This window comes from Panthera pardus, unplaced genomic scaffold (assembly GCF_024362965.1).
Source record: "Panthera pardus isolate Hobbes unplaced genomic scaffold, ASM2436296v1 HiC_scaffold_10, whole genome shotgun sequence".
Taxonomy (NCBI): domain Eukaryota; kingdom Metazoa; phylum Chordata; class Mammalia; order Carnivora; family Felidae; genus Panthera; species Panthera pardus.
The window spans coordinates 92,196,645-92,222,627 of NW_026526655.1; the positions used below are offsets into that span (position 1 = coordinate 92,196,645).

Sequence of the window (25,983 nt, forward strand, 5' to 3'; positions counted from 1 at the left end):
TTTCTTAAGTCATTTTACACATCAGCATTTGCCTTATTTCAGTGGTTTGTTCTAATATTAACTGAGCTTTAAATATTCCTTCAGAGCTACTCTGTGTAATTGTAGTTGGCTCTATTTCATATTGTTAAGAATGTGGAATAAGAATCCTTTCCTCTGTCAGTGATTTCAGCTGTCAACCCCTACAACAGTGACACAGGGAAGCTGTCACTAAAACTGTTTTTGTCAAAGCCAAAGGTATTTCATAAGTGAATAAATTTAGAATAGGCAACATCTCAGTCTCTTGAGCACTTTATTTGTTATAAATACAAGTCAATACCACAAGATGGCACCTTCTTACTCTCAACATCTACAATTACAAACAATTATCTTCATAAAATGGTTTCAGCCTTTTAATGTGTTTAGATATTATTGAAACCTTATAAAAGCAAGACTTGCTACAAACAGGATTGGTGTTCGATGTATATTAAATGAGGTCAGATAATTAAATTCAAAAGAAGAATTTATAAATATTCAGATAAGAAAATTGAAATTACAAAAGCAGAGTTTGTCGTCATTAAACTGAATTACAACTGTGTATGGCATAGTACTATATCTACATGGCTAAGTTTCTGTTAAAATACAGTTTCAATAATCAAATAATCTACCTCATTCTCCAATATAACCACCTAACACTCAATACAGATTTCATTCAGAAACCACCTAGCTTTCATCTAAACCAGCAATTACACCCACTCCACTCCCCACCCCCCCACCTCAACAAATGCAATCCGTGAAGTGCCATCATCCCCTGGCTACAAAACAAAGTACAATATTTAAAGGTAAAAACTCAGAGAATTTCTGAAATGGTAAGCCATTCTCTCTGTGTTCATGAAAATAGGCAATCCAATTTGAAAGTCTTTGAACCAATGTAAACTCTAGAAAACTCAGTGTTGAAGTATGGGAAGAATAAAGACTTGCACTAATATAGTGCGTAACAAAGCAGTGTCAGGCTCGTCATTTACAGTAAACGCCTTGATTCGACTTTCCTCCAGATTGTCATCATGCTGCTGAAGATAAAGTTTATGGGAGTCTGTGGGAATTCCATCATGTTTTCTTCTTCCCATTTCCAAACAGGAAGAGAAGGGTTTTTCAGGACCCTTGGGAGAATCAAAAAAGTAAACACACACCCACAAACAACTTGAAAGCAAAATGGCAGACCTAATAATCCTTGACTTCATGTCCAAATGAAGTTGAGGCAATATTACTTTCGCAATATTTGCATTCTGCCCAATGTATCACATCATGAGATTCCTCAAAAAACTGAGAAGTCTGAGAGCTACAAAAGAGAAAGCGGTTAAGGCAGTTGATGTCTACATTTGGATTTCTTTTTCAGGTTACATGTCTAAGTCTCCATCGTAGGCTAAGGTCAGAGGCTTCTGTTGGGGAGGTGTGCTTTGATGTGGTTTTGGCTTCTTGCTGCAAAGGGAAAAGAATTCCTCAGATAAAAATGGTTCACAGAGTTCTGTTTGATCTGCCAAAAACTATTGTGAGGTATAGAAATTCAAGCAGCTAAATGACAAAAGATTGAGCGCTCTGAACCTGTGGCTTTGTTTTTTGAATACTTTACCCCTATTTTAAGGGGAACTTGTCATTTTTTCTAAATCTTAAAAATGGTTTCATGGAACCAGTGAACGTGGTAGAGGGCTACTTTTCTTGTTCTTGTTTATACTCAGTAATGCCAACATCTGCTGTTCACTAATTCCTAAGCTACTGTGACCTGCATGCACATCAGAGATGTTTAACATGAGCAGCTGGAGCAGCCAGGCTTCTGTGCCTTACCCTGGTCTCGTTTTTAAGTAAACACACTTCTGCTCTTGCCTGAAGCCTGACATTTAGATGCCATGTAACCAGAGTCTGGCAGGACACTTTCTCTGATTCTGCAGAGCCGCTCACACCTGGTCTCCGTTTTACCGCAGGTTGACAACTTTGCCAGGTCAGGGAGGGCTGCTCTTCCTTCTCAGAGAAGCTGAGGTTGACTAACCTTGGTAAATCACACAGTGATGGCCCAGATCTGGGGCAAAACAACCTGCATTACACTCTGAGTCTTAGTATGGGTGAAACTCAACTTACGTTGATGAATGTTAATAGTTTGAATTTGGCCACATGGTGCCCCACCTCTACCATAAGGCCTGTCTTCCTTTCTCAGTACTTTTGCATTCTCAGGCCTTCAGTGCCCAGGTCTTGGGGGTTGTCCTTACCAGCAGAGAGGCAATTCTTTCCTTGTCTCCAAGTTTATTTTAATAGCATCTATTATTTTTATTAATGTTTATTTTTGAGAGAGAGAGCAGAAGCAGGGGAGAGGCAGAGAGAGAGAGGGAGACACAGAATCTGAAGCAGGCTCCAGGCTCTGAGCTGTCAGCACAGAGCCTGATGCGGGGCTCGAACTCATGAGCTGCAAGATCATGACCTGAGCCGAAGTCAGATTTTAACGGACTGAGGTGCCCCAAATAGCATCTATTATTGGAAATATACTAACTGCCAAGCCCTGTGCTGAACATTTTACATCTCAATAAATCCCAGAACAATCCTAAGAGAGGGGAAGCATTGATTTTTTTTTTTTTCATTACAGAGAAGGACTAGAAAGGTCACTTACCTTCCCTCAAGTCACCAAGTGGCCGAGCCTGAAAACTAAGCACCTCTAACACATAGGCCCAGGCCCAGGCATCAACCTCTTCAGTGCACTTCCTCTGTATCCATGTCATTAACTTGGCACTTGGTAGAAACATTTTGGTGTGTACATGGGAATTTTCATACTTTGAACTTAAATTAGAAACACATTTTAATGTGTACAGTTCGGTGGCACAATGTTGTGTAACCATCATCTTATCTAGTTCCAGAACATTTTCATCACCTAAAGAGAAACTCTATACTCACAGAAGTAGTCTTCCTATTTCTCCCACACTCAAGCCCCTGGCAACCACTTAAACTTCTGCACCTTAGGGGTTTGCCTATTTTGAATACTTCATCCAGATGGAACCATTCTATATGTGGCTTTTGTGTCTGACTTAAAATGGAGAATTCTGTATTACATGAATTTTACTGCACACACACACATGTGCGTGTGCTTGATAGAATTAAAATGGTTTTAAGGAGAATCACCTAGTTTAAATGCTCAAGTTCTAAAAGTATTTTTTTGGTTCGATAATGAATCAAAAACAAGAAATGAAAAAAATTTTTAAATCACTAGAAGGGGGCACGTTGGTGGCTCAGTGACTTAAGTGTCCGGCTTCAGCTCAAGTCATGATTTCACATCTCATAAGTTCTAGCCCCGCATCGGGCTCTGTGCTGACAGCTCAGAGCCTGGAGCCTGCTTCGGATTCTGTGTCTCCCTCTCTGCCCCTAAAAAATAAATGTTAAAAAACTTAAAAAAAAATCATTAGAAGGAAAACCACAGATGGCATCTGTGTTCCTGCCTGGCAGCTGGGGTGCAGTGGGTGCTCAGTGGGTTATGAGGTGAGGCTGGGCATGGGCTACACAGAGACACCTTCCAACTAGGGAAACTGAGGAGAGGAAGGAACCTGCTCTAGCATCCTCTGTCATGGGAAGCCTCCAGTTTCCTGCTTCTCAAAAGCTTATTCATTTTGTCATTATTAGAATAATAGTCAATGTAACTTTAATATAGAAGTATATTCCAGTGGCTCTGGTTCTATTGTTTGGCCCAGACTCTTGCATAGAGAATGGACCCAGCTTGAAATGAGGTCCAGAGCATGCTAATCTGTAGCATTTAAAAGTGCTAAGAAATCCCACAAACGACAGTTGAGGACAACTTGGAAGTAACAGCTTGTGCATCCACTGTGGTGGAGGTTTGGTTATAGTGGAGGTTGTCCTAATACAAGATAATTCATCTGAAATGACAGTTGGGGTCTTGCTCATCCTCTATCTCTTGCCTTTTGAGGGGGAAGGGAAGATACGGAGGTGTTTCCAAATAGTTTTTGGTTATCCATTCTTAATTTGCATTTGTGAAGGGTGATGGGCAAAAAAGCAAAAGCTGAGTCCTGGGGAGTGGGGAAGAGGGATAGAGATGGCTGGATCTTTATGTCAACATTGCCAGGGAGACACTGAAGCGTGGTCAGCTGTTTTTTGGGCCCATATTGTGCTCAAAATAGGAGCTGAGTTTCCACATAAGGAATTATGAACATTGTATCAACCACTGGGAAAAAAGAGGGGTTTTCTAATACATAGTCCTTAAATCCTTGTGGGCCATGGGGTGTGCTGGGGATCATTTGGATGAAGGCGACGTTTTATTATGATTGTGTAACCTCTCAATTGATACTAATGTCGTAACTATGAATGTGTGCGACCTGAGAAATTTTATTAAATGTTGGTAAACCGAGTAAGGTGATACTGTGCTGGGTAGCTGTGGCTTTTGAAACCTTACTGGTGAGTTAAAAAAACCCCTGAGGGGAGGGGATATGTAGCAGGGTTGTCCTCAGCAAAGCCACCAACTTGGGGACTTGTCTTTAGAGGCCCTGCTCCCTTTCCTTTTTCCCTTAATTCTTTTTCTAAAAATATATTTTCTCCTCCACTCTGGTCTCAGGAAAGGTGTGACCACCTCACTCACACTAAATCAGGACCTGCCGTTGCTTGGCAAATAGGCCACTGCCACTCATCCCATACCCAGGATGGATCTCTAATCCATCACACTGTTCTTCCCTGTCGGACTGAGGTGGAGCCTCGTAACTCTTCCTAACAGAGCACTCGTGACAGCCACCGTCACTTTCAGGTTTGGCACAGAGATAAAACTATTATGCGACTCTGGCTGTAAGAGATCTTTGAAAGACACACATTTTTTTTTTTCCTTTTTTTTATTAAAAATTTTTTTTTTAATATTTATTTTTGAGAGAGAGAGAGGAAGCAAGGGAGGGGCAGAGAGGGAGACATAGAATCTGAGGCAGGCTCTGAGCTTCAGCACAGCGCCGAACATAGGGCTTGAACTCATGAACTGGGAGATCATGACCTGAGCCAAAGTCAGACACACTTAACCCACTGCCCCAAATGACACACATTTAAAGTGACCTCTTTCATGATCATTTGAATTTTAGCAAGGGCTAAAACCAGTAAACCAGGAAAACAAACTGATTATAGACTTAAAGGCAAATTGCTGGTACTCAACAGTACCAATGAATTCCAGCCCCAGGGCAGTAGAGCTTAAATAGCTTGATGAAAGCCGGAACTGTCTTTGGTTTAGGCAGCCATTCCTAAGGGCAGGGCCTCTGGAATTGGGGACACTACTCTCAAACTTGGGCAGAATGGGGGCCCATTTACTGAATGGCACTGGGCAGGGCAGGATGGATATGCGATAGTTATCTGCAGCAATTTTCTGGTACTATATCTACATTAACTACAAGCTCACCCAGAGCTCATCTGGACTCAATTGCCTCATGGATCTTTACTGCCAGGGGAGCAGGGCATCAGTAATATTTCAAAAACTTCGAACACTAATGGTAGATGTACAAAGGGTTGTATCTGAACAAAGCGGTCCTTAAGAAGACTATTTTTCTATATTTTCTCAAAAGCGCTTCTAAGTTTTATTATAAATTGCTTTCATCTAAAGTATACACCTAAGGCCTGGCATATTATAGCAGTTCTCTTGTCCTAAGCCTTTTATTTTGGGGAGAAAATATAAAATCACCAAAACTGTCATCCTCTAACTCCTGTGCAACCTATTTAATAGAAGTAAATGTCGTGAAAGTATCTATTTGGACTCTTTAGGCAGCTCATATGTAACAGTAAATGATATGGGTTTTGATATCAAAAGGTCTGTTCCCAAGTCTATAGCTTACTTGGGAAACAAAGAACATCTAAAAAATATGAAAGCTGGAGACACTACATTGAGTTTTTAGGATTACTGAAGAGAAAGAAATTGCAGACGAGAAGACCAGTGGAAAGAACGTAAGCTCTGGGCCTAGGCATACCTAGAAGTGATTTTATCAGGTTGATGACCTCAGAAAAACTTGCTCTGTCTTTAAAATGGGTATGATAATAGCAATAACACATTAGATTATTGTGAGGACTGGAAAAGACAATCTATGTAAAACACCTAGGTTTGGTTGTGTGTGTGTGTGTTTACTTACCACTCATTTAATCATCCACTTATTCTACTTTGGATGGTAGAGGAGTAAGAGATTTATAGAAGTAACTACAATCACAGCATAGAGTAAATGCCAGAGAAGAGGAAGCATGGACATGTTATTCCAGACTGTTTGGGAAAATGTTGGCATTTGAGGTTTACTGGGAAGAACTAATAGCATGTCAATAGCTAATGGTGAAAATTCATTCTAGATAAACGGGACTTAAGGAGGTACCTTGGAAGCAGCCGACTCCTTGCAAAACTAGAAGGTACCACCGTAAGCATCCTAATAAAAGGTTACTTCTCCCAAAAACATTATCCTTCAGAAAGAAGTTATAGGCTTATATTCAACCCTTATATAAGTTTTCCATATAATGAAGAGCTTACCTTTATAATAATAAAAAAAAACTGACATCAAAATTGAACATGCACAGTGAAAATGAAAAGGCAAATTTCCCTAATACATTTGAAAGGGTACATGGGGTCTTAGGAGAAAACTTCTGAAACAGCAACATGGATAACAAATGTGGTATCTCAAACAACTTGGATAGAAATGAAAATGGTAAACTTGAGAAACTGAAACTGACTGTGGGAAGAGAGATAACAGTAATTACAAAGTGATCTGAAAGATGGATACAAACTTTGCTATGAAATGGGAAAGTAGAGAAAATGAGTATATTATAATGAATATATAATATAGGATTATGGGTACTAATGCAGAACTAAGCATATTGGTTAAATATTACAGTAGATAATTTACCATTTCATCAAAATAAAGAGTTTATTAAGGAGGTAATTTTTCTAAAAAATTTCTTCAATGAGAAAAATACACACACGGGACTGTCCAAGGCATAGGGAAATAGATGTACTTGGAATGATTGTTCAGGCTGAAATTATGGAAGGCTAGCTAGGCAGCCAGAACATGACTTTCCTTTTGTTGTCAATGGAAAGTCACTGCTGGTGTCTAAGTAGGAGAGAGGCTGATCATTTGGCTAAATTTTAGAAAGACTAATTTTGCTGTAGATAGCAGAAAGGAGTATTTGCATTAAGTCCAAGTATGTAGCTATTGTGCTATACCTAATGGGAGGTGATTAAGGCCAAGCATTGAAGATGAAACAAATAGATGTACAAAATACTGTACATAAATATTTATGTAATTTGGTCACTAAAATGTAAGGGGGATTATATTGATCTTTAAAAAATTCTCTAGAAAACTGTTTCCAGAATTCAGTGATGTACCTAATTAATCCCCAGAGCTTAGGGTCATTCAGAAAGGGCCTCAATAAATATTTATTCCTGAAGGAATGGAGAAATGCAAAAAGGCAAATTTAATGACTTACTGTTGATTTTTAATCTCTTAGATATTCCAGGGAGGCGGGAACAATAGGATTTGGAATTGAGGATGTAGCAATTAACAACTAGAACACACCCCAGCTTTTACAGAACAGATTTTCTGATTCTCTTACACTGTGTTGGGTCATTACTTTCAGAGGAGCTTCTCATCTGTCAAACCTTCATGTCCTTTGTTACAATATAAGACCTTTTCCTCCCTTTCTAATCTTTTCTAGTGATGAATGCATCCTATCACTCTGAACCTCATATAAGGCTTTCAACTTCACACTTGTTCATTAAGACACCATCTAGGAATACATACAAAATTTATCAATTGAGACATAAAAATTGGTCAAATCATTTGATTATAGGTTGAAGGACTAACCGAAGGTGTTACTTTTTACTACAGCACTATGGACACATTAGCTGGATAGAAATCCAATTTCTAGAGATTCAATTTGTAGCACTATAGGTGGCAGAAAGAATTAAAGTCATCTTATTTTCTTCACTAACTTTCACTGATCCAGAGCAAAGATTTAAAAACCTGTGTAACCTTGGAAACAGAATTTGAGACTAAATATACAACGGTTGGATTTGAATCGAGATTAAAACTTGGGTAAAAATTCTCAAGGAAATAGTTTAATAGATGATGAATATAAATATCTCAATTTGGAGAAAAACAAGGTAACATTTGATCTCATGAAAATAAAAAGATCCTTTGGAAATTTTGCTTTGGAAGCTAATAAAATATTGTCAACACACTTGAAAACATTCAAATGTATTTACATCTGTCTGGTCTCAACAACAACTCATCAACTAAATTTTCAGGAACAAGTCACTTAGAAAATGGGGTTCCTGAAATTGTCAAATTTTCTCTACTATCTGGTCAATGCGGATAAAACCTGGCCTCTATTTAAAATGTACTAAAGGGGCACCTGGGTGGCTCAGTTGGTTAAGTGTCCGACTTGGGCTCAGGTCATGATTTCGCAGTTCATGAGTTCTAGCCCCGTGTCGGGCTTTTTGCTGACAGCTCGGAGCCTGGAGCCTGTTTTGGATTCTGTGTTTCGCTCTGTCTCTGCCCCTCCCCCACTCTGTGTCTTTCTCTCAAAAATAAAAGAAAAATGTACTAAACAGGCTGATTGAACCCACTGGTCAAGATAGGTCATATTAGAATTATCTGGAGTAATGGCTCTTAGCCTTGGCTGCATTTTAGAATTACCTGGAGTGCTTTTAAACATCCAGATGACCTGGCCACATGCAAGATTAATTAAGTCAATCTCTGAGGCTGCAACCAAGTATCAATTCCCAGGAGGTGCCAAGAGATGCCAACATACAGTCAACACTGAAAGATAGTCTAAATCAGGGGTGCCTGGGTGGCTCAGTTGGTTGGGTGTCTGACTTCAGCTCAGGTCATGATCTTGCAGTCTGTGAGTTCGAGCCCCATGTTGGGTTCTGTGCTGACAGCTCAGAGCCTGGAGCTTGCTTCAGATTTTGTGTCTCCCTCTCTCTGCCTCTCAAAAATTAAAATATTTTAATGTTTATTTAATCAAAAAAAGTCTAAATCAAAATACTAAAATGGAAATTTCCTTATAATGATTTACATCTTCTGATATTTGAAAACCAAATAAAAAAGTTATATTCTACTGTTGATAATTATTTGTGGGTTCAGGAGTCCAATTACAATAGCCAATGGCCTTTTAGCATAATATGTCACCTATAAGAATATGGAATATAAACGTTTTGCTAGTTAGTACTTACCAAAGAAGGTAGGAAGTAAATACTAGGAAAATCATGATAAGAAAACCGCCACCTGAAATGCCATAAACCCAGATTTTTACTCGGCCATCTGTTTAAAATAGAGATTAAATAAGGTTAGCATGCAAAAGAATTCTCAGACTATTTTAATTTTGTATGTTTATGTAGTCTTATACATGTAACACAAAAGTGTCACAATACATTTTGACAACATATACAGAACCAAAAAAATTACGAGGCAATCCTACATGCAAAGAAAATTACTCTCACCACTTTTGGGGACTTTGCTTCTTGAATGATGTTGAATGAACAAAAACTATATGCCCAAATAAGCTAATGATAAATTCACCAAATTATGTCAAATTATAACCATACATGTGAATATTTGCTTATTATTTTGATGCCCTATCTGCTATAGTTAAGAAAAATAGAACCCAATAGTCTGATCTATTTTGTGATTTTTAATATGTATAACTTGAGTGTATATATGTTTTTCTATTTTCTGCTTATGTGAGCATGTTTAACTGGTCTGAGAGAGATGCCTGAGTATCTCCAAGGAACTGCATTCCTTCCTGAAAGATAGATGCACACAGAAGATTCATTATACTATGTGAATGTAATTAACTGCAGGTCCAAAAAACTTATTGGCATCTTGAAAGGCTTCTATGGGATGAACAACTATCAAAATCTATTGTAAACAACAACTGTTTGGAATAAAATCACAATTACGTTCAATTATATTATCACTACCCATTACAGTTTTTGCTTATAAGACACTTTAAAGCCTCAGTCAGGTTTTTAGAATGAGGTTTCAATGTAGTAATGATATTTTTCTATGGTCATAAAATTTTAACAAAGCTTTGATTCAGATCTCTTTGAAACACTAATGATGCAATCCCCTATTCTGAGTTTTTTACATTGGAAGAAAGAAAAAAAAAGAAAAAAAGTCTTCCCTGAGTGATAAAGTACCTTTCATCTTTTTACTCCTAAACCTCCTAGAACTGAAGTACTGGGAGGGTCCAGTACTTTTAAATCCCCAGTGTAGAAGGATGTGGTCCATGTTACTTAAAAAAAGAATATAACTTTTTATAATAATATAATGGATAGGATCAAACTTCAAACTATTGAAAAAAGATATGTAGTGAAAAATAAGTCTCCCTGATGCTCTCTCTCAATTCCCAACCCAGCAGCGACCATTGTTATCTGTTTCCTTGTGAATCATTTTAGTTTCCTTTGTATATGCAAATATAGCAGCAGAGCATGCATGCAGTTTTCCATGCTAGATCTTAAAAGCAGGTCTCATTCTCTTTAATAGGAGATGTATAAGTGTATTATATTTTGTTTTTCCATATTCTGTTTATCAACATTTAGGTTATTTCCATTCTTTTTTTTTTTTTTTGTTAAAGTTTATTATTTTTGAGAGAGAGGGAGACAGAATCCGAAACAGGCTCCAGGCTCTGAGCTGTCAGCACAAAGCCTGATGCAGGGCTAGAACCCACAAAACATGAGACCATGGCCTGAGCCAAAGTCGGTCGCTTAACCAACTGGGCCACCCAGGCACCCCTCCACTCATCTTTTTATACAACAAGCAGTCATAACAAATATTATTTAGTATACATATATATATATATATATATATATATATATATAGTTGTATGATGGGTTCCTAGCAAAGAACTCTTAGGTCAAACTGTATGATACATATTGCCTAAACGACTTTCTTGAGGTTGTTCCAATTTACACTATCAAGAGAAAAACATAGACACACAGATGTATGTTGACATACATGCTATTACTGATATTTTAATTAGCTCCCAAAGGCTAAGGACCCCACGTGTGGATTTGAGCATTCATTTCTCTAGAACCTCACCCTAATTCTCTTCCTGAAGTAGGGTGGTCAGGCAATGGGTGACCCTGGCTACATTTTATATCCTGCTTCCTTCAAATTTAAAGCTACTGCTAATTCAGTCACAAAATGAATGAAATGTTTTTAAAACCTATAGCATGCCCAGACATACAGGGAGATCAAAAACGAATAAGATACTGTGGCCATCCTGAAGAGGGGGTTGAAGAGTGTACATCTGATTTCTCCTACTAGATCTAGTTTCTGTTTTTTTCTTCACTTAAGCACGTCATTGAGGCACTTTTGATATGCAGGTGCATAGGTTCTGTGGGGGAAATTCCCAGGGTATATTTTGCTTGAGCTTTGCCTGCCTCTTTCTTCTCCATGCCCTGTTGGACCACTTTGCTTAGTCATTAGTAGCATTTTGTTTCCTAGGAAAGGTGTGTATGATAAGCACCAAGAATCATGCTTTTGTTTTCTGCATACTTCATAAGTGGGGAGCTGAAACAAATGCTATCTATGAAAGGCCTTACTGACCTGCCTTTCAAATATTACTATCACTTACTGGTGGTATGACCTTGGTCAAATTCATTTTCATTGTTTCAGACTCCGAATCTCAAAAATGGGGGATGATAGCATCTCATTAGGTTTTTGCAATTTCATGAGATCGTTCACTCCGTATAACCAGCACAGAATGATAGGGTACACAGAAAGCATCAAATAAATGTTCATTCCTATCCTGAATCACCACCAATTCCTAAGCCCTGCAGGTCCAGCATGGTGGTAGAACAACAATCCTGTAAGGCAGGTGCTTATGGACCTGTGTACTCACTTATAAAATCAATTAAAAGACACTATGCTGAATCACAAAACGGGTACATTCTGAGCCATGATGCCAAGGTATGTCTGTCTGTGAAATTAAGGCTCTTTACTACTCCACTAGTGTTACTTAAACTAGATAGGGTCCCTAGACATTTCCTAAGGTATCTACACATTCTTGATCTATGGCAATTTTTGCTTTTAATTTGAATTATATACAGAAAACTCCAGTTAAAAGGCATTCTCTCTTGCAGAGATAACTTACAATTGAAAGATAATTTTAAATGTTAATATTTTGAGAACTTAATTCAGTATCTTTTACACTGGGGTTGAAACAGATTTATCTTAAACCATCCATGAGAACATTTTACATTTAAAGGGACTACCTCTTATATGGCACTCAAAGTTAAGAAACCTTGAATTCGACCACATCACCTCTTCAGTCTCTTCCTTCCCTCCATTCTTTCTGTCATAAGCAGTGGTTACAACATGAACCCCACCCCCATGTGAAAAATGTGTATTTCTTACGTCTTAAATGTACCTGGATCAAGGGGTTGAAGTGACCATCCTTTAAAAATATCATGTATTTTTGAATTCACAGGTCTGTTTTTCCCAGCAAGGTTTTTCACATCAGCTTTTTTATCCTCTGAGCCTGGTACTTTCATGCAGTAATCCAAGAAACCATTTGATCTCATTATCTCTGTATAGCCCTTTTCACAGCCACAGACGCCACCCTATGGAATACAGAATAGTTTTACGGTTACACAGTGATGAAAAAGAAGAATTTAAATGTTGGGATCACTTAATACGTGCATGATATGTTATGGCAGTTTGGGGTTTTTCAGCAACAGAGTTGCCAAAGAGATGAAAAGCCAAACAGTTCATCTTTCTGAATTCCAAAGTCAACCCTTGAATACAGCATCAGATTTTTCTGCAGGTTTACAATTCTTACGCCTCCCCTATAAGAAATCACAACAGACGGCATTCATTCCATCCTTTTTTCTCTCTCGCAGAGATATTTGAGGCACACTTAATCAAATTATCTTCTACTCTTCCCCCAACTCTTTCAGATTCCTGCCCACTCACTCAAACCTGCTGCCCTTGATGCTGAGAAGTAAAGCAACACAGATTATGTACTTTGTGCTGTTTGATGTCTGTCGCTGCACCAGCTGCTGAATGCTGCTCGTCCCTTGTACCCTTGATCACTAACTAGTCTGAACTACCTTTCTGCTTGGAAGCTTGGTTCTGCACTCAAGTAGAGCAGCCTAAGTAGAGGAAAAAAAAAAAAAAAGACTTCACCAGATGTCCCATATGCTTCCTTGTAGTAACCTGAGTGTCACAATACATCACATTCCTAGTCGGCACCATGTCAATGTGTTCTTCATATTTGTGAATTTCTGGTCATTTTCATATACAATAAATCTCTCCAAGATGCTGGCTATGATGAGGCATAACAAACAAGGATTTTGTTCTGTCTCTAGGAGTGAAACTGAAAATAATCGTTCTTCCCTCTTCCCTCAAATAAAAAGATGATAGAGAAGAATAGAACAAGTTAAGCATAAAATTATGAATCTGTATGACTTTGCTGTTAGAGCTCCTCATCTGAAACTGTTGATATGGCATTATTTGAACAGGCCCCTAGCCTCACATAACCACTCAGGTCTGGGTGATTCAGAAGGATGGCTATATTTGGGTCATCAATTGTTAACTGAACACATGATTTTAAGGAGCAATAGACACTCCAACTAAAGAGGGCACCTCAATCTTGTACAAAAGGCAAAGATCAGAAAAGTATGGTAGAATTAATCACTGCCCATTGTTTAGTGAACAGGCAGCATTCTTATCATAATGACAATTATTACAACATTTCGTTTGAAGATATTACATGGTGTTCAATGGAGAGAACTAGTTATGACAATTGAGGTAATCTCAATTAGTCTAAGTAAAAAGTTGTAACCAATCACATATGCCAAAGGTTCAACGTAAAAGGTATTTGTTTTATTAAAGAGGGTATCCAGATAGTTGGTGGAAAGCCACAACTTCTATTTTGCAAATCTCATTAGCATATGAAGTTGTTGCTGACCCCTTTTCTCCTCTGTAAGCGTAGGTATTTGCTTTTCTGTGGTAAAGAATTAACCTACTTTAAAAGATCCATAAAATAGGATTGAGTGCTTGAATTATTTTTAACCAGATAATTTTTGGGAGAGAACACATAAGAAGAAGAAAACTATTTCTTTAGGGAACATGACATAACTTTATATATGCACCGCACACTGTGAGTGCCATTGATCAGAATACATTGCACATTTTGCATTAATTCCTGAGGGGTAAATGGGAGAAGAACAGAGGGAAAGATTTCTGCTTTAAAAAAAAGTGTGCAGGTGCACGTACATTCTTCATAGGCAAATATTCAACTTTTACTAAGTAATTAGCGAATATAAACATTTAGATCTTTCAAAATAGTTTGGCTAGATGAAAGTTTAAGAAATACAGAATAAATCCACGAAGAACATTTATCGGTAAACAGAGATAATATAAACTAGACATCTGAAAGGTAGATTTGGCTATAGTCAGAGTTACAGAAAAAGACTGTTCTTCATAAGACATGGCTCTACAAAGAAAAATCCTTAATACCTGCATTTATTCCTGCAAACTCCTCTAGATGGTACCGTGAGCACACGGAACTGCTGCTGGGGCTGGAGCCCTCTGGAAAACACCCAATAGCATATGCATAAGACAGCAATTAACTGTAGAAGGCTCCCGCACCGGACTCACCTGGGTACAGTAGGAGAAAGGTTTCCTGCAGGCTGGATTACACTGCCGAATGGCAGCGGGACGGGCCTGAGGGGAGCAGCCTCCTACAAAAAAACAAAAAACCCACCATCACTTGTGGACTTTGCTATGGTAAACATTAAATTTTTTTTTTTTTCCTCTTTCCTCTCTGGCAATGGCCACACTATAACAGTATTATTTTTTTTATATCCATTTGCTTGACATATGGTCCAGCCGTATTTTGTAGATTACTCCAGGAAGAATTGTTCAAGAGGGGAGGCTCTGCTAACAAGATGGTCACAGTAGTTTTTACACCTGCTTATTGGCATTGTCATTCTATCATACAGCTCTGCTTGAGGGTAACATCTGCGTGCAGGGATCAGGAAAAGAACTGATGAAATTTCAATGTAAGTTCTGGAGCAGAAAATAGATCTGCTCAAAGACTCATTCTATGTATATTTTTCTCCTGCTCCTGCATACCCTAACTAGGCAATAAGCCAACTGGCAACAACCAAATGTGAAAAGAATGCCACTGATGGATTCATGGACGACAATAGCAAACACTTTGGTAACAGTTTTAAATGTATCTCAACTGGAACACACACACACACACACACACACACACGATCATAAAAATGAAGCTTTACACATTTTTCAAAGCAAATGTATAAGCTCTGGGAGAGGCAGTCATACATCTGACACAGTACTTACAGGTGTTCATTAAATATTTTTGAGTAAATGGATGGAATAATGTCCCTACAATCTGAAAATCATTTACATATTAGTCATGCCTTTCTGGATTCAAGGTACTAAGCTAAGAATTTGACATATTATGAGGGCAGTATTTAAATTGAATTTATATAATACTGGTTTCATTTAGAGATTCTAGATTTTGCTTTACTATAATTGTAACCCAATTATAGTTTATGAATGGGTAGCTGGCGAAAAGCTTTCAGCCAAAGGTGGTATAGAAAACAGATCTATGTTTTCCCTGGGAATGATGCGGCTACATTCCCACTGTTACTGTTCCCACAGGGGGAAAAAATACCCAAAACCACAAAAATTCTACAATCCAGAATTAGTACCTATGGGTGAAATGGATAATCTGGGCATTAGTGGCAATAACCACATGGACCTATTGCTACCAATAGTGGTTGGAGGACTGTTTACACTCTTTAGACCAGTGATCTCCAAAGAGTAGTGTCTGCACCCCAGGAGTATCAAAACTCTAGGGAATTGGGAAGAAAATTCAAGACTTTGTAGAGTTTATACAGTGTTTAAAGTTAAAAAATATTAAGCTCTAATACGTAACAGCTGATACTCGTAACCTGAGCTGCTCATTGGATGGCCCTATGTTGTCCACCATGCACCAAATACTAGGTGCAGAGAATTTGATAGTGTAACCCTCACCAGTTAACTCTCAGCATGCTGCAGAGGATGCTACTTTCTGTGTTCCTGGTTAAGTAGATTTACAGTGTATTTAGTTCCAACAATAACTTACAGAATGGGCAAAATTATTGTAGGTATAAACAATGGATTAAAGGGAATACACAATGCCAAAATAGGCAAACAGGACAAAGGCAGAGGTGATGATTCTTCAATTCCTACAGAAGAACAGAACTTCTCTCACTGGTTCAATAAGCTCTGTCAGCCACAGGAGCAGTAAAAACAATGACAATTTTCTCTGATAAGCCATTAAAAAAACTCAAAATTGAGATCGTTTGTACATTCAAATGATATCCACTGTCATGAATGAGGAAGCCTTTTCTCAGTCTATATTTAGATATTAAATAATAATGACTAGCAAAATATCCAAAACCAAGTTTCTAGTGCATGACACGGAGATCTATAACCTAGAGCAAAAACAGTTTTTTGCACCATTAACAAATATATTTTATCTTTATCCACCCTTTTAATTTCAACTTTTGTATGTGTTTCATAAAATGTTAGGATAACAGTTCAAGAATAGGATATGTTGAGAGATGTCCTCAAAAACTTTTTACTGAGAAGATAACATGATTTAAAACTTTAGAGACTAGTGTTTTAAACTCTTTTTTAGCCTTTGTCTCAGAACATGCTATTTAAGGAAATTTTATAGTGTGCCTTGTCATATATATTACTAGTCTTCAAATAGAATTGTTTGCATTCTAAGATGCAAAGTTTTATTACTCAGCCATAAGAATGAGATCTTGTCATTTGCAACCACATGGACAGACATGGAGGGTATTATGCTAAGTGAAATAAGCCAGACAGGAAAAGACAAATGTCCTCTTATTTCACTTTATATAAAATCTAAAAAACAAATGAACAAACAACAACAATAAATAAAGAACCAGACTTATAAATACAGAGAACAAACTGGTGGTTGCCAAAGGTCAAGGAGGGGGATGGTGTTGGGTGAAGGGGATTAAGTAGTACAAAAATTTCTAGTTATAAAATAAGTCACGGGGAAGCAAAATGCAGCATAGGGAATGTAGTCAATAATATCATGATATTCTTGTGGTGGGCATTTCGTAATGTATATAATTGTTGGGTCACTATGTTGTACACCCAAAGTTAATTTAACATTATATGCCAAGTATATATACCTCAACTCAAAATTTAAAACAAAATAAGGTTTCATGACAATTTGCTATGAAGATCATCTAAGGTCAACTGCCCAGTCTTCTCTTATAATGTGTAAGCTAATTCTTCTCACAAACACCAACACTCAGATCTTTTTGAAGTGCCCACACAAATCTTAGGCAGGAATACCTGTGACATTAATGCCATCTGAACGTTGGCACCATACAGTTCGTTCATTATTGTTCCAAAGACTTGCTTTCCATGTGTAGTGATAACATTTGCCTCCTGCAAGTAAATATGATAACAGCGGTTCTATTACACCTCACATACAAATAGAACAAGTGTTGCTCAATCAAGGCTGAGAACTGAAAAGTGCTCTTGGTACCTGTACAAGGGCGTGTTTCTAGAACCTGCTGGGGGCAGCTGTCTTGGTTGTCAAAAGACTGAACTATAAATGTCCTTGACCTAGATTGGCGGCCCATTGTCTCAAAGCTTCTTCCATTGATGCAGGTTAATTCACACGTGCTCCACTCTGACCATTCCGCTAAGTGGCAGTCTCCTGGATGATTGTGCAGTACAGAGCAAGGAAAATAACATGAACACTGGCACTTGGAAACATGGACAGGGCTCACAGATTTGTGGTGATGGCACAGTGATACAGGCAGGTTCTAGGTACTATACATTCCACCTTGACCAATTTCCCACTTAGAATACACTGAGAATAATAATTTATGGTTTAATCTAGTTTAGCAAGAAAGTACTGAAAACTAGATTACTATGATTTGAAATGAAGTAGTGGCAGTTTTATGTGGATAACACTATATGTCTTCTAGTGATAATAAACTTTTTAAAAGGGAGATGTAAAGATGATAGTAACTCAGTTTTCAAGGAGCAGCATTAACATTATAAAATAGACATCCACAGACACTATATAAAGGTAACAGTTTGGTCTCTGAAGTGGAGTATTTTTGAGTCTAAAGAATATATAATAATCTAAACATACACATTTGTAAGTATATATATATGTACATATGTATGTATTTACATGTGTGGATATATTCAGGCACCTTAAACTTATGCCATACAAGCTAGGTTGGTTATTAAGATTAAAATCAACTCATGCATATTATGTATCTAACAACGACCTTCACATTTTTAGAATGTTTTTATGAATCTATAGCATTACTTGCTCCTACCACCCCACCATTCATGGGGTCATCAAAGATCCAGTCAGCATGTTTTGAGTGATGGCCAATGCTGTCAGGTTAGGCATTATTAACATATTTTCTAGATGTAGCAAACTTAGGTTCAAAGCACTAGACTCTATGTCTCTGGTAAACACCAGTGATATGACAAAGATTTTAACTTAGTTCTTAAATTTCCAACTCCAGTGCTTTTTTGCCCCTTACCTACTCTGCCTCCATTGAAGCTGTAAGGATATTATAAAGTGATAACTTTATTGCATTTTTATTGTGGCTAATATGAAATTTCAACTTTAATTAGACGTTCTCCAAAAAAAAAAAAAAAAAAAAATTAAAATCACCAGGGAAGTCCCTCCCAATCATTTAAAATCGCATACCTGGGCAAGGCACAGAACATGGCTGTTTCAGGATGGTGTCTTGAAAGGGCATTTCTCCACACAGTGCCTCGTCCACACTTATAGCTGAGTGAGAGACTGAACCATTGTGGACCACACAGGAAAAGCTGCGGATCTGGACTCCTTCCCCACAGTCTCCACCCTAAGAAAGGAAAGGATGCTGTTACAATTACCCAATTAGCATCTCACAGTATTTTTGGCTCCTGCCACCTCTTGCCCAAGAAAATCCACAGCTTCCTCCTCTTGGGAGTTATCTTTCAATTGTTGACAATAAAGTATCACTAAGTAATCCTCCTAGAGCTGAAAGAGAAGCTAAAGTAAAATGCAAATTTATTCCATGGAATGTATGTACTCAGACTCTGATGATTCATTTTGGAACTCAGCCAGGATTGAAAAAGAAAAAAAAAAAAACATACAAAATTTGTCTAGGTGTATGTATTAAAATAACCTAATCCATAATCACTCCCCAAGAGAGTATGTACAGCCATAGGGCATACATTTCTCTTTTACTTTGCTGGTTTTCCTTTTGTAGGGAATTCAGTACTTTCTCATATGGATTAGGTTGGAGTTCTCAATAAAACACTGATTTTCTCTCTTGCCACATGAAGTTGTTTTCCCAGCATGCCTTCTGTGTTAAATAATGTTCTTTGAAGATATTTAATACAAGTAACACTCAGATTTTTTGGGCAATTAGAAAAAAATTTTGTGCAATGTCTCACAGAAACAGAAGCTTAGAACTAGAAAGCTCTTTGTGGTTATTTGACCTAACCATCTGCCTGATGAAAAGTTTCCTACTATAACATTTTTGGCAGATACTCATCAGTATTTTCACCTCAGTTTTTGTCAAGTGCTCATACTTCAAAAGGAAGTCCACTGGATATTTGGATAACTCTAGACAGTAGCTCTATTTTTCCATAAATAGCTTAGAAAACAAAGCCTAAGGCAAAGCTTCTATGCTAAGGAGGTGAGATCCTAGGATGGCAGAGTGAGAGTAAAGAACTAGAGCAGGAACAGAGGGAAAGCAAATAAAAGGTAGTATGTTACCAAGCTGGCCTCAACTTCACAAGTAAACACAGCTGGTTTCTTGGTCACCCATATCTTCCAAACAGGCCATGTGGTAACATGCCTTAATACCATCCAAGATGGGGGAGGGAAGCAATCCCAGGCAGTATTAACTCCCCTAAACTTCCAAGGTGTGTTGCTCAATTTCCAAAAAATCCAGAAGTCAGTGTAAGAGCTGGAGTTTTCATGACTCCTGCTCATGTGGTGGGAGAGGTGGAGAGAGAAAAAGCTAGAGAGAGAGCTCCCACCTCTGCACCTCTGTTACTGCAGTCAGGGATACCACATGCTATAATCCACTAACCTGTTATTAGGTGACAATGTGAAAACTGCTTTGCACTGGGAAACTGGGGTTCATGTTCTTTTTATGCCCTGCCCCCTGCAGGGGCCAGAAACGGCCTTTCTTAGACTTTGGAGCTTTTGTGGACTTTTGTGGCAGAAGCAAAGGAGGATGAGGTGATCAGCTCAAGTAGTCATGACAGCGTGCCAGGGCATGGAACGGGTCTGGGGACTGGAAGGCCAGCTGAGAACCGATCAGGTCAAGGCCCTGTGGCAGCAACTGCTGAATGCCAACGGCAGGTCGTGGACAGACTGCTAGAGGTACACGATGTTACAGAGTGGCTGTTGAGAAAAATTCTTGACATAACAAGAAAATTATGATTTAAAGACATACTGTCAAGAAAGAAAAGGTACAACTTAGGGGAGGTCCAAGTTGTAGCCATTTAAAGCTTAAAAACCTGAATAGGCACATAAATTGGGGAGTATCACCTTTGCTTCTAGAGATTTTTTCACAAGGATTAACAATTGTTTAAGATGGCAATTCACACATCTGATTTATCAATACTTCATAATTGCTATAATAATTTTTGTGGCTATTGTGAAGCTTTCAAATAAATGCACCCTAATTTTGACCTGAGTGCATTTTTTGGGAGATAAGTAGAGGTTCAAAGTCCAGACACAGTAGATTCATTTAAGGCAAATCCTCTAATAAGTGTTTACTCTCTAAAGTGGAAAATAACTAGTGTAAGTTGAATTTCTTTTTGGGGAGAGGGTTCTCTCTTATAAGTTATCATTCTGGATGATGGATCCATTGCAGAATTGTCTAAGCTATATGTTTTGCTACAGAGTACTTGGAAAGAAGAGTCTGAAGACTTGGCAGTGTATGAAATTTGCCTTCTGAAACCTCAGGTAACAGAAGATGCAGTTGATTAGAGTTTTGTTTGACATTCCAGGAGATGGGAGTGTGAAGAAGTGACAGGAAACAAGTCTACATCAGGGATCCCTTTAAAAACCAAGACAAACAAGAATGTGTTCCTAGTATGTACCCATATTCAACCTTAATCTCCTATATCTTTGACAACAGCAGCCATAAGATGAAGAGAAATCAGCATTAGAATGATAATTTCATTCATAAGGCAAGCATTCACTCACTGTCATTCATGAAGCTTTCCACACTAAGAGACTGAAAGTAGACCCAGGCTTCTTTGAGCAAGAATATCAACAAGTGAGGATTCTCTCGCTGACTCTCCACTGTCCGCATCATTGATGGATGTTTTGTATACTCTCCAGATGTGGAGAGGCAGATGGTGATAATAATCATAATCATAGTCTTAATCAAAATTATAATAGCAACTACAATTTATTGAGCTCTTAATTTATGTCAGGTACCAAGGTATGCACTATATATAAACTCTCTAATTCCTACCAAAAGCTCCCAGAAAAAAACAGGTACTATTTCTACTCTCCTGATAGAGGTAAGAAAAACAGACTTGGAGAGTTTACAGATTTGGCAGAAATGGCAGAGTTAGGAACTGGCAGAACCTTGGCCAACATTAAGCCTGTTAGACTCTGGGAGTCTGAGCCCGTACAACAGATTCATGAACATATGTGTGGATACATGTTATCAACTGAGGAATTTGGATAGAAAGAGCTAGACAACACTAAAAAATAAAATAAAATAAAAGCAAAGCCTAAGGATAAACACTTCCTTTTGCTAATCTCTTTCTATGTTAGTGGCATTTTGCTACATCCACTGTGCCCTGTTGTAGCTTCTCTGATGGTTTGATCCATTGGATGGCAGTCAGCCACTTGGACATCACCACCACCCTCAGTGAATGAGTGCCCAACCTGTTATTTGGCAGGTAAGGGTAGCCAGGACAAGGAGAAGTGCAGCTGTGAGAGACGTGATCTGCCTTTGTGTGCAGAGGCCCACATGTATTTTAATCAGTAATTCCAAACTCTGTTTCCATATACATTTAAGAAAAGGCAACCCGCTAAAGAGATACTGAATTATCTGTCTCACAAAGAGTTCACAGGCTTCAGAAAAAGCAGAAATGCAGCTTGAACTCAGGCAAAATTCAACTCATACCATCATGATTCCCTTTCTTTTTTGCCTCCTCTTTTTGTGTGGCACCTTCTTTGTTCGCGTTTGCTTCAGAGTTACTTATTTTATCTACAGGGCAGGAAAATGCAGCAAGAGTACCCGGACACACAATCTTTGAACAGATCCAATACTATTCCAAATTCTTAGGGAAGAAAGCTGACTGGCCCTGTTCCGGTAAGGTGCCCACCCCAGAACAATTCACTACCTAGACTTGTTTTTCGAGAGCTTTGCCTGAATTAAGTTAAATTGCAGCATTTCCTCCTGACTGGAAGTGTCAGTGAACAAGAATAACCTTGTCTAAAAATGGAAGCATCGCTAAAATTTCTGGATACTCCTGCTACTAGGGTCTCCAGGGTCTCCAAGCCTGGGTATCTCCAAAGGATGCTACAATCCCCAACCCTCACTGGCAATTCTACAGAAAATGTTCACAACTCGCCACTCTTGCTCCTGTGGTTCTGGCAAGAACTCAGTTATGTGAGAGCAAAATGAAACAGTACATTTGGCATTTCCCCCATAATATCCCCATGGGACAAGTTGGCAGACTTGCATATTAAAAAAAAAGCTCTTTATACCTGAGGAGATCAAAAGGGAAGGTCCAAAAAGAACAATTAAGGTAGAGTAGTAGTTGTACGCCTGGCAAGACTTAGAGCATGGGGTTTTTCTCAGTCTTATACCCTTCTTTCTCTCCCCCCTAACTTTTTTCTCTATCGCCCTGCAATGGGTTCCTGAATTCTTTGAGTTTATTTTCTCTACTCTGTCAACAGTTATTACAATTATAAGGAAAACTACTCCTTCCATTTTTTATTGTGATTCCAAGCAGCATTTAAAAATTGCTTAAGATTTAGGAAAGAAGATTTTAGACTGGTAGGCAAAGTATTCAGATTCAGTAATGTTAGGATACTATTGAATTAATGAGCATGATTATCTTATTTTCTGTAAAAAGGAGACTGAACAAATGTACCACACAATTTTGTTCCTCTGGGACTTATTAAAATACATGGGCATTTAACTTCTGCAAGATAGTAATGCTGCATGACAATGTCATCCTGACAGGAACACTAAACATCTCTATGAGAATACTTGGCAGATTTCTTAATGCTTAATCACAATTATTGTTACCTAATTAAAATGTGCTTTGGAATATGAACTGAAGGAAAAACTAGTAAAATAAGAGAATAAAAAAAATCAATGTGCTTTTTCGTACATTAGAAACCAGAGAGAAAATGCAGTAGGAGATCTTTGCTGATCCAGCAAAAGCTCTGGGTATGTGATATATGATGATGTTGCTAGGCATTTATATTTCAGGTCAATAAAAAAGTAATCGTTGAGGAAAGTGTAGTAACCTTGGTTTGTGTAATAATGTTAAAATGTAACTTTCATACACTTTTGATTTTCTGCCCATATGCAAGATTTTGTCTAAGCCTAAAAGTACGTCTTTAAGAAATACAGTCCACAGCAAGCTGTGCCATAGCATCAGGCTTTTGCCTAATTAAATAATACTTTGATATTTTCAATAAGCCAAGAAGATAACATGGTATTTTTGAGAATGCCTAAGAGAATGAAAGTCCCATGACCCTTTTAGAATCAGTGACTAATGAATGGCTATTTTCCTAGCGACAACACTTGGCATGAGGTTAAGTCATTTGGTTGTATTTTTGCATGTGCTCTATTTCATAAAAGTACATTGTACAGGCCCCTGGTGCTGTGAAATTTATTCCATCAGCACACAGGTTGACCAGACAGATGCTTTAGGCATACTAAGAAGATTTCTTTAAGTATCATTACATGACCTACCTCCAATTTGCATGCAGCCCAGTTGCCAAGGACCCAGCTGTAGCAGGGCGTCACTGGGCAGGTTTTCTGCTGGGTAAGCTCTGTGGGGCATGGCCGTCCTTCTCCTTGGGTTGGCATAATGATAAATCGAGTCCGGCTCATTCGACCTAAAAGGATAAGGAAGGTGTTAGCTTTTTGTTTACAGGCTGGCTTAGAAAGGGAATTAAAAGACAGAATGTTGCCTTCCATACATAAGTCTTCATTAAAATATACTGAACTTTGTCATGTCTGGCTCTCAGTTTTTCTGCTATTTTAATTTAGGTTCCTATGGGCATGCAGGGTCTATAAAGTCTGCATAATGATTAAGGTTCTGTAGTTCTGTCTGCCTTCTACTTCTTTAGTTTTTCTAACTCCAAACTATATTGTTGCCCAAATAGACTGATCCTATAAACATTGGTGGAATGTTAATTAATTCAACAAATATTTATTAAGCTCCAGTATGATCCAGGCATCCTGCTATGGGCCAGGGATACAGTGATGAAATTGATGTAGCTTCTGCCCTTTTAGACCTTGTACTTTAGGCCAAGATTAGAAATATTAAAAATAGAGTTGCATCTTTCTTGTTAGGTTCTAAATTAGCAGGTAGGGTAAAAATTTGCACACAACTCAAATTACCTTAGAAAATTCCTTAGGAAGGTGCCACCCCAAGATCTCCAGAGTATCTCTCAATTAATTCAACATGGATAATTTTCCTACAGTTTAGAGCCAAATTCTTTTTTAACTGAGTACAAGGTTAAGTTGTTGGCTTGTGTCAAGGAGGCATGATGTTTGAAAAATATGTTCAAATACTGGTATTTAATTTCATAAAAAAAGAAAATTGGTTAATGGGAACAGCCAAGAAAGAGCAGGGCTCCCATGTCATTTTAAGGCCACTTATGGGCATCAGGTCATAAGTCTGTTGAAGGGGAAGAGTGGACAGAATGTAAATGTCTGTGTTTTTCTCTTGCTCTTTCCCGACTCACTCCTGTCCTTACTCTTCTTTGTTGATGAGGTACTATTGTGTGGATAGTTATCTGTGACTATGATGTCCTTCCACTGTTGTTATAAAGTTAACTGTGTAATTGTATTTGTGATAAACAACAACAACAACAAAAAAAAAAACCCAGGGTTCTCTGAGAGAATGTTATGGGGATATATGCCAGTCTGGGAAGGAATCAGAGAACATTTCCATGAGCAGCTGACCTTTAAGTAGAAATCTGAAGGAGTCAGCCAGACAGGATATACAGAAAGTGTCTCATGCTGAAGAAAGGGCATGTGAAGAAGTCATGAGATGCAAAGTAGCAAAACCTGTCTGAAGAACTGACAGAAAGCCAAACTGGCTGGAACAGGGGGAACCAGAAGAAGAATAGGTTGAGCCAATGCTATTAAGGCTATTTAAATGGGATCTTTTAGTCAATGCCAAAGATTCTAGAATTATAGGTTAAGAAAAAGGGAAAACTAGGGGGTGCCTGGGTGGCTCAGTCCATAGAGCATCTGACTGTGACTTCAGCTCAGGTCCTGAGAGCCATCCAGCTTCGGACTTCATGCTAAGCTGCTTAAGATTTTCTCTCTCTCCTCCTCCACCCCTCCCTTTCTAAAATAATAATAATAATTAATAATAATAATAATAATAATAATAATAATAATAAAATGGAAAGCGAGTGATGACTTCAATACAGAATTCACTTGAAAGCCCTGGGTAGGAATAATTCTCAGATGCCCTCAAGTTTGGGGACAAGTAAGAGTGACTCACCTTTCAGTGGACTAGACCTCTTACTGGCCACCAGAATATTATTGATTTTGTAGTAAACCAATTTGGTCTGAGAAGACCTTTTGAAGAAAACTAGGAAGTTCTAATCACTGTATTCTCTATGCCTTCAGGCTTCGGCTTCTGTCCTTAACATGGTATTTCATACACATTAAGTACTAACTGAATA

The 25,983-nt window shown here is 38.2% G+C and overlaps 1 protein-coding gene across 2 annotated transcripts in view; it reads right to left on the reverse strand.

The window, feature by feature from the left end:
- Window positions 1-272: 272 nt before the first annotated feature.
- Window positions 273-25,983, reverse strand: part of THSD7B (thrombospondin type 1 domain containing 7B) — a 1,098,632-nt gene continuing 1,072,921 nt past the window's right edge. For both annotated transcript variants that reach the window (XM_053909184.1, XM_019454952.2), the window contains 8 exons: window positions 24,029-24,174; window positions 18,775-18,934; window positions 17,581-17,754; window positions 17,385-17,480; window positions 14,634-14,716; window positions 12,400-12,592; window positions 9,200-9,287; window positions 273-1,455 (listed from right to left, as the gene is read on the reverse strand). In XM_053909184.1, coding sequence (XP_053765159.1) covers window positions 1,374-1,455; window positions 9,200-9,287; window positions 12,400-12,592; window positions 14,634-14,716; window positions 17,385-17,480; window positions 17,581-17,754; window positions 18,775-18,934; window positions 24,029-24,174 — 1,022 coding nt within the window. In that variant the 3' untranslated portion in view covers window positions 273-1,373. The remainder of the gene's footprint in view (window positions 1,456-9,199; window positions 9,288-12,399; window positions 12,593-14,633; window positions 14,717-17,384; window positions 17,481-17,580; window positions 17,755-18,774; window positions 18,935-24,028; window positions 24,175-25,983) is intronic.